The sequence below is a fragment of the Falco biarmicus genome, chromosome 7 (assembly GCF_023638135.1).
Source record: "Falco biarmicus isolate bFalBia1 chromosome 7, bFalBia1.pri, whole genome shotgun sequence".
Taxonomy (NCBI): Eukaryota; Metazoa; Chordata; class Aves; order Falconiformes; family Falconidae; genus Falco; species Falco biarmicus.
This window is the reverse complement of record NC_079294.1, coordinates 10,383,415-10,391,939: the sequence shown is the minus strand read 5'-3', so window position 1 is coordinate 10,391,939 and position 8,525 is coordinate 10,383,415. Positions and strand designations below refer to the sequence as shown.

The 8,525-nt window shown below is 51.3% G+C and overlaps 1 protein-coding gene across 1 annotated transcript; it reads right to left on the bottom strand.

The window, feature by feature from the left end:
* Positions 1 to 416: 416 nt before the first annotated feature.
* Positions 417 to 2,328, bottom strand: CLEC14A (C-type lectin domain containing 14A). The gene has a single exon (XM_056347654.1). It carries the CDS (start codon positions 2,211 to 2,213, stop codon positions 1,002 to 1,004), a length of 1,212 nt encoding a protein of 403 aa, XP_056203629.1. The 5' UTR covers positions 2,214 to 2,328; the 3' UTR covers positions 417 to 1,001.
* Positions 2,329 to 8,525: the final 6,197 nt, after the last annotated feature.

The following is an 8,525-nucleotide window of genomic DNA, read 5'->3' as shown; positions in this document are numbered from 1 at the left end:
AAAACCGACACCATAGTAATAATAATAAGTGAGCATCACGACTCGGAACTGCAAAGAAAGCAAGCTCTGCGGCCAGGATGAAAGCTGCTCTACTGGAATTCCCAAGGGAAATCACAGGGGAAGTGTTCACCTCATTTAGAAAGGGGCACAAAGGGTGAATCCTTCTTTCCTTATTCTCAAAGGTCAGGGTGAAAAACTGTATGAGTAAAAAGAATGGGATTTGCATGATGTATTCTCACCCACTCCTCTCACAGGGCGAAGTTTGTCAGCTCCTGGGCGGATTGTAAGGCAGCTGCGCATTGCACGCAGAAAGCAGCCTCTGTACAGACCCTCCTCAGGAGAAAAACCACAAATGAAAAATTTGTTGCCCTGCCCCAATAAAAATGAATATTGCATGAAGTAACAAACAGCAGTGATTTAGATTTAACATCATCCTTTATTCTTTTCATCAGCTGAAGTATAAAACTGGCTCCCCATTAACCTCCCACTTCCTCAGCAATTTAATGACCTTCTAAGTATAGAAATGCTCTTCATTTTCAAGAATGTCAGCCTGAAAGAGTACGGGTCACAGCTCCTTCCAAAATTATGGCTGTTCACCTCTCCAAATGTTCCAGCAATTGGAAAACACCCGAGAGCCTCCAAGTACCACTCAGACACAGAGTGGCTTCGAAATTATGAGATAGGAGCGCTCACAGCGTTCCCCTTTCCACTTGCTCCAAATAAAGCACCCGGAGAACAGTTTCTGAGAAGATAAAAACCCGCAACTGTTGCAGCTGCAAGATAAGCCGCCGCTCCGCCGGCCAGGCTGGCGTTATTTATATTTTACTTATGTCAGCACCTAAATCACTGCTTTTCAGACCGATGAAAGCTCCTGCCTGCCCAAAGGCTTCAAACCCCCGCGGCGGGGGTCGCGCCCCGGCAATCCGTAGGTCCCACGGTGGCAGCGGAGCCGGGGGGCGCCGGGCGCAGAGCTGCCGGACGGGGCCCCCGCCGGCCCGGGGCTAGTCGTCGCCCGCTGCCCCGCGGGGCTCCGCCGCGCCCGCCTCCGCCTTGCTGCCGGCCTCGGGCGGCTCCTTGCCCCTGCCACCCTCGGAGCTCTTGTTGAAGCAGATCCTGAAGACCCCCAGGACGGTCATGACGAGGATGACCAGCACCACCACCGCGACCGTCACCAGGATAAAAACGTAGTTGGAAGAGGAGGACGAGGAGGGCGGCGGAGCTGCCGTCTGCTCCCCGCCGGCGCCGGACGGCCCCGCGGAGCCGTCGGCTGTCGGGGCGGGGGGCCGGCGCTCGTCCGCCTCCACAGCCGGCGGCTCCGCGGGGCTGCCCGCGGCGGGGGGCGCCGCCGCCGTGGCCGCGCTGGGCGGCCCGGCCCGCCCGTCCTGGGTGCTGGCACAGGCGACGCCACCCGCGGCATCGCGGCACCCGGCGGCCCCGGCGCAGAGCCCGCTGCCGGGGCTCCGGTGGTCGCCGGGGCAGGGGCAGAGGGGCTCCTCCGCCGCCTTCCAGGCGAAGCCGCCCCGCTCGGGCTCGCAGGTGAGCCGCACCGCCCCGCCGGGGCACGTCACGGTGAGCACGGTGCCCGGCGGGCTGAAGCCGGGGCCGGCGCTGCGCGCCTCGAAGGGGAGGCGGTAGTCGAAGTCGAGGGCGCCCGCGGGGCTGGGGTCGGGGCAGGCGCCCTCGTACGGGTACTTGCAGGCGTAGCCCTGGCTCTCCCGCTGGCACAGCAGCTCCTTCCAGCCCCAGCCGGGGCCGCCGCCGGGGGCCGCCGCCAGGTGCAGCCCGGCGCAGCGGGCGCTGAGGCAGGTCCGCACCGGCTCCTGCACCCACCGGCCGAGCGCCGCCGGCACCTCCCGCGGGGCCGCCCCGCCGCCGGCGCCCTCCCAGGAGAAGCCGCGGAGCGGCTGCCCCACGTCGGTGCAGGCGGAGGCGTTCCGCCTCAGCCCGACCCAGAAGAGCGAGGGCGCGGGCCCCGCCGCCGCCTCCGCCAGCAGCCCCAGCAGCAGCCGCAGCTCCGGCTCGCCGCTGACCCAGGCCAGGCCGCCCCGCTGCTGGCCGCAGGCGCTGCGGGCCTCGGCGTAGGAGGCGTTGGCGAGGTGGGCGCTGAAGCAGGCGCCGGCGGCCGGGCAGCGCACGGCGGCCCGCGGAGGCGGGGGCCGGCGCAGGGCGCAGGCAGCGGCCAGGAGCAGGCACCAGGGCCCGGCCCGCCTCATCCCGGCGGCGCGGCGCGGCGGGCCCGGGGACGCGGGCTGCCCCGGCGGCTCTGGCGGCGCTCGGCCCCGGCTCGGGCTTCGGGCTGGCCCCGGCCGCCGGCGCCGTCCCACCCCAGCGTCGTCCCCGCGCCCACGCCCTGCGCTGGTCCCGCCGGAGGAAGCGTGTCGGGAGCCGGGGCTGACCTCGGCATCCTCCGTCTGCCGGCGGGCGGGTACGCGGCAGCTGCCAGCGGCGGCCGGGGAGCGTTGGCCCGGCCCGGCCCGGGCGGGCGGCGGGTGCCCAGCGCGGCGGAGGACCCGGGCGATGCCCCGCAGTCGCAGCGGCCGGAGCGGGGCGAGGCCCGGAGCCGCAGCGGCGGGGCCGAGGTGGCGGGCTCCGTCTCAGGCCTGTGTGCGGGGGTCCCGGCACCCCCTTGCCCACCTGCGGCACAGCACGCCCGGGGGGGAAGGTGTCCCGGGGTGCTGCTTCGGTAACCTGCGCATCGGAGGGTGGAGGCTGCGGGGTTTGGTGAGGCCGTGCAGCCAGCCCTGGCTCCCGATACGTGAGGCAGCTTAAGCCCCCCAAAAATGGATTCAGTGCACAGGTTTCCAGCAGGTTGGCCTGAGTGCATTGCATGTCAGGTACCTGTGACAACTTCCAGTAGGCTGTTCTTAAATGAGTTGAACTGATCCACTGCAGCTGTTTCTCCGTGAGCAGTCCGCTGGTTTTCGTCCTCCTTACTCAGCTGCCTGCCCGCTGTTACCTGACGTGCATGTTCACAGCGCGTGTCCCAGTCTCTTCCCCAGGTGTTTCATGTGGCACAAACCCACATGCACATGCGTGCATTCCGTTTTCCAGCTTTCACTTTGGAAGAACCGCTGTCAATGTTTTTGGTTTTGTGAGTGTGATACAATAAAAATTCCTAGTGTTTCAATACCCAGAAAAAAATGGACAAAAAAGCAGAAACTAAGTAATCTATTTGGAATTAAAACCCCCTAAGTTTCATCAGTAATTGCAGTCTGTGGAGGTGAGTGTTCTACAGTTGTGGATCGAGGCTCCAGGTGCACAGAGTGCCCTCACCACCCTGGTACGCTAGCAGGCTCTGCATCTGTTCAGCCCTTTCTTAAGAACTTTAATTTCTCTTTGGAGGGCATAAATGTGGATGACAGGTCAGCTTCAGCCCGCTTGTGACTGACCTGCACAGATTTCATTGACTCTAGGCCTATACCGAGATACGACACATTTTCTCTGTGCACCCCAAAGAAGGATTAGAAAGACAGGTGTACAGACACACTGCGTGATGAAGCTCTGAAGCACACCCTGTTTTCATAATGATTTCTAAATACTCAGTAAATTTTGTTAAGTTTTCCAGCTGGAAACTCTCTTGATGGACAAAGCTTCTGTTGTTGCCAGTGCATTGCCAGAACTGCAGTAAACTGTACTGAAGAAAATCAAAAGCTTATAGTTCTGTTTCTCCACTTGCCTCAGACCCTGTGTCTTGGGCAGCACAGAATGCAGGAAGCACACAGTGGTCTCCATTCCCCAAATTCCTCTTTTTTTCATTAACAGAAGAAGGGAGAGGGGTAAAGGGGAAAAATACCATCTGTATGAGTTCGGACATCTCCAGTACCTGATGTACCTCCTACGTACGGTATGCTTTAGAGTTAGAGACAATGTGCAAGCCATTCCGGGGTTTGCCTGCCTTCTCCCAGAATACTTGATGATGAGAAACTGCAGCTTGATGGAACCTGCTTTTAACCTTCATTTTCTGACAATATTCTAGATAGTCTTAGCATTCTTATTTCCCAGCTGAGTACAGAGGTCGCAGTAAAGCAAAAAATAAGATACTAAAAAAGAGTAAATTCTGATTTCCCTGTGTCCTGGTTTCAGCTGGGACAGAGTTAGTTTTCTTCTTAGTCGTTAGTACAGTGCTGTGTTTTGGCTCTGATGTGAGCACAATGCTGATAGCACACTGATGTTTTTAGTTGTTGCTGAGTAACGTTTGTACTAAGTCAAGGACTTTTTGGTTCCTTGGGCCCAGCCAGAGGGCTGGAGGGGCACGGGGCGTTGGGAGGGGACACAGCCAGGACAGGTGACCTGAACTAGCCAAAGGGGTATGCCAATACCGTATGGCGTCATGCTGAGTATATAAACTGGGGGAGGAAGGAAGGGGGGACATTTGGCATTATGGTGTTTGTCTTCCTGAGTAACCGTTACGCGTGACGGAGCCCTGCTTCCCTGGGGATGGCCGAACACCTGCCTGCCCGTGGGAAGTGGTGAATGTATTCCTTGCCTTGCTTTGCTTTGCTTACGTGTGAGGCTTTTGCTTTACCTATTAAATTGTTACCTGAACCCTCGAGTTTTACATTCCTTTCCGATTCTCCTCCTCAACCCTCAGGATGACAGGGGACTGCGTGAGCAGCTGCATGGTGCTGGGTTGCCATCCAGGGTTAAACCGCGACACCTTTATTGTCCAGTTTGGTGAATTATCGAGAAATAACACACCCACCCACCCAATAAAGTAGACTTTCAAGCATTGTTAATGGCTTTTCAAGTGTTCCAGTACTTAAAAGGTGGCTACAGAGAGGATTGAGTATCTCTCTTCACAAAGAGTCACATGGAGAAGACGAGGGGCAATGAGTACAAGCTGCACCAGGAGAGGTTTTATCTAGATACAAGTAAGAATTTTTTTATGCTTATTCACTGGAACAACCTTCCCAGGGTGTGATAAAGTCCCCACCACTGGTGGTGCTCAAGATGCAATTGGACAGAGTGCTAGATAATCTCATCTAGGCTCCTTTTCCCACGGAAGGTTGGGCCCGGTGATCTTTCAGGGTCCCTTCCAGCCTGGTCTCTTGTATGATCCTATGATTCTATGATAAGTAGAATGATTTAAATACTTATTTCAGACCTATATAAAAATACAAGAGTCAAATATCAGCTTCTCCCCAAAATATGCGTCTATTAGTTACTTCAAGTTTGCTTTGGGGAAATGTCTTGCTAAATGCTTGTACAGCCCCACTGGATATTGCCTATACAGAAACTGTGTTTATCACAGTTGTAAGAGTTACCAAAGCAACATTTTGAAATACATGAAATAGAATTAGTTGATGAGGGGTAAGCTGAATTCACACATCTATAACTTTTTAGTCAGCTCTTTACATTCAATTGGTATTTTGCTTCTCTTGGTATTGAGCAAAAATGAAATTACATCAAAAATTGCCTATATTCTTACAGTTTTTATGCTTCAAGGGCTATTAAGCTGCTTTGGTAAAAATAATTATGTTAAATTTGCTATGTGCAACTGGGAATGTAATTAAATTTGTATACCAGTAGACTTGATTTTACAGAAAATATGTTTTCATAACAAAACAAGAACCTGTTGGTTTAATTCTGGATGAAATCAGAATTTTGGTTAACCAAGGTGTAAAGATGATACAGCCACCGAAGTAAAAATCTACAGTGTTGTAGCAGCTATGTCTTCAGAGTTCTGCTGCCTACTGGAATTGTCACTCCTACGTTTGTTCTTCTCCACAGTGCATCAGGACAGAGGCACCAAACCATGTGTGTGCCTGTGCGGGTGAGTGTGGGGGGATCCTCGCTGTCGGCCTGCACTCTGAGCTGGAAAGATGCAGTTCAGTTTACATCGGGAAGCTTTTATTGTCTACTGTTCAAATCTCTAGTTCTTCACTGCATCTAGCCTCACATGTACCTAAACTAAATAATCCATTCCTTTAGCCCTTCCCTTTGATGTCTCCTGATGTATAAAAGCTACGCTTCTACAAATAAATGTCAACTTAATATCTTGAGCCATTTTCCCCAGATGGGTTTGATAGGTTTGGGAGTGAAGAGGGCTTGCTACAGCTTTACTACTGCTGTTTTGCTGGGGAATGCTGATAAGGCTGTGCCTAATATGCCCCTGCAATCCTGCAGCTTCAGTTTGTTTTCTCTTTCAAAACTGAGTTAATTTATTACAGCTGAATAGAAATTGAACTTTTTAAGTAGAAGGAATAATACAGAAGCCCCCAAATTTCCATTTTATGTTTCAAACATAGGGGTCTATCCCTGGGGAGGGGAATGCAGCTCAGTCTGTGAAAGCATTTGCTCCCTTGCTTCTCTTCTCAGCTGTCAGCAAGGGCATGATTTGAGCTGTCTGAGGTGGCCTCTCTGCCAGGTAATTGAAGGGCACTACTGGCTCATTTCACACAGGCCATGACTTTAATTTCCTAGGCTATATTTGAACCAGCAATTTGGAAACAACAGGTTAGCCGCCAGTGCCCCAGGCAGTCCCGTCTCTCGTCAGAGGAACTCACACCACACAGAAAGATGAAAACACTGCGTGCCAAAGCCGAAGGCTTTCGCCACTAGGAAATAGAGACCGTTGCTGTATGTCTGCTTGATCTGCCTGCACACTTGCTCTTCTCTCCTACGGCTGCCCCTGAGAGGCCTGCAAAGTATTTAAAAAATACCAGGTCAACGAGATCTTCAGAAAACAGCTCTTCGTCTGGTTCTGAATGTTCTTCTAGTTCTTGCTTTCAAGTAAATAAGAAAACATTCTTTCATGAAGTGTCTTCATGGGGCTTTTCCTGAAGAAATCCTCTCTTGAAAGAGAGGATTAGCTACTCGCACACAAATGCTGATACAAGTCAGCATGTGAGGCAGCAGAACTTCTGCATTTAAAGAAGACTTCATTACATGAATGTGAATGTTACATGGCCGATTGTTATATGAGTCCTGATGTAGCCAGTTTACTCGGTAGTAAAAGCCTTATTTATCTGTAGTCATTCCTTAGTCCTCTGCCTGTAAGGTCTGAGCCTTTGCAAAAACAGTGGCTTGCTTTAACTGTAGTTTCACTGGGCTCTATTAATAATTTTGTTTCATTATGTAACTGTGTCTGTCTTATAATAATACGTACATTTTGACTAAGGGTAATGAGAGAAGGGCTGCATTAATAAAACTACTTTTTCATTTAGGATGGGTTATATTTTTGCATTTTTATAAGGTAAATTAAAACTATTCTTTATGCGACTAACCAGGAAGTATGTCGGTCATATGGAAGCACATATTTTGCAGCTGCTAGGGCTTAAGGGGTTGTATTTTCGTTAGGAGTAGTGTTGTAGAGAGATACAGTATCCTGTTCTTACCAAGAGCTGTATTTTGCTTTGCAGAGGTAGATGGGTGGCATGATAACAAAGATCTGCCTGGCTGCGAAGGGGACAGGTGAAATGATCACATAACACTGTGATCAGTAGGGCACAAGTAAGGGCACTAAACTGCCTGATGATACTTCTCATCCCCCCAGGGGGTGCAGGAAAATGTCTGGAAATGGATCTGTGTACCCATTCTACCACAAAACCTGCAAAGAGCGTCTAACAGCAGAAGCACCTACACGGTCTCTTTTCTGCTAACATAAAGGAAGGCTGCTGAAGTGCACTCCCCTTTATCACCTGGCCTGTATAGATGAAGAAACTTATTGCAGCCTGTTGCATGATACGGATTTCTTTGGGGTTGGAAACGTTGGAGAGGGAGTGAGAAAGGAAGAAGATCGATAGTTCAGCAGCACTGCCTGTTTGCATGGCTCCAGCCTTTCAGCTTGCCGCAACCTTGCTGAGTCTGTGCCAGTTGGCAGTGGAGAGGTTCTATTGTCCCTGTGAGCTCGCTCCTGCACCCTTGTCCCAACCAATCTCTCTACTGGATCCAGACATCCTTCTGCTGAATTTATCATGAGTGAAGTCAAAACATATTCCCCATCTTTCAGTGCTCTGCTAAGATATAGGTAAAAATTTAACCCAATGGAAACGGGTGTTTCAAACAAGTGAGAATCACTGTTGTTTGACAGGATGCCTCAAAAATTACAGGTTAAATCCTCCTTTCCTCACTCAGTGCTTCATGAAATTGATATCTGTATTTAAGAAGTGGTTTAACATAATAAGGCAACCCTACATTTCGCATGTAAGTTGTGTTAAAGCAAAGTATTTTTCTCACTAAAGGTTATATTCTTCAAGAAAATACCAAAGTTAAAAATCAGACCTTCTTGAAGTCAATGAGAACTGTCTCAAAGGTATGCCAAGATTTCTCATTAATTTCCCTGCATTCAATCAAGCAACTTGCCAACAGGGAGTAAAAACGCCAGGTGGAACCTGGCATGCTTTTGTTACTTTTCCAGGGAATGGGATAGGAGATAAAAGTAAGAATTTATATCTTATTGTAACAACTTGCACGACCGTAAGAATTTAATTATTCATCTCTCCAAAGGGCTACATAGATAACAAGGTTCACTTACACAGTTTGGAAAAGATAACCCAGCAGGGGTCATGCAAGTTCCTGTCTAC

Bases quoted from the DNA above. Each gene is read 5' to 3' on its own strand.
- CLEC14A (XM_056347654.1), bottom strand. From the start codon at position 2,213: ATGAGGCGGGCCGGGCCCTGGTGCCTGCTCCTGGCCGCTGCCTGCGCC.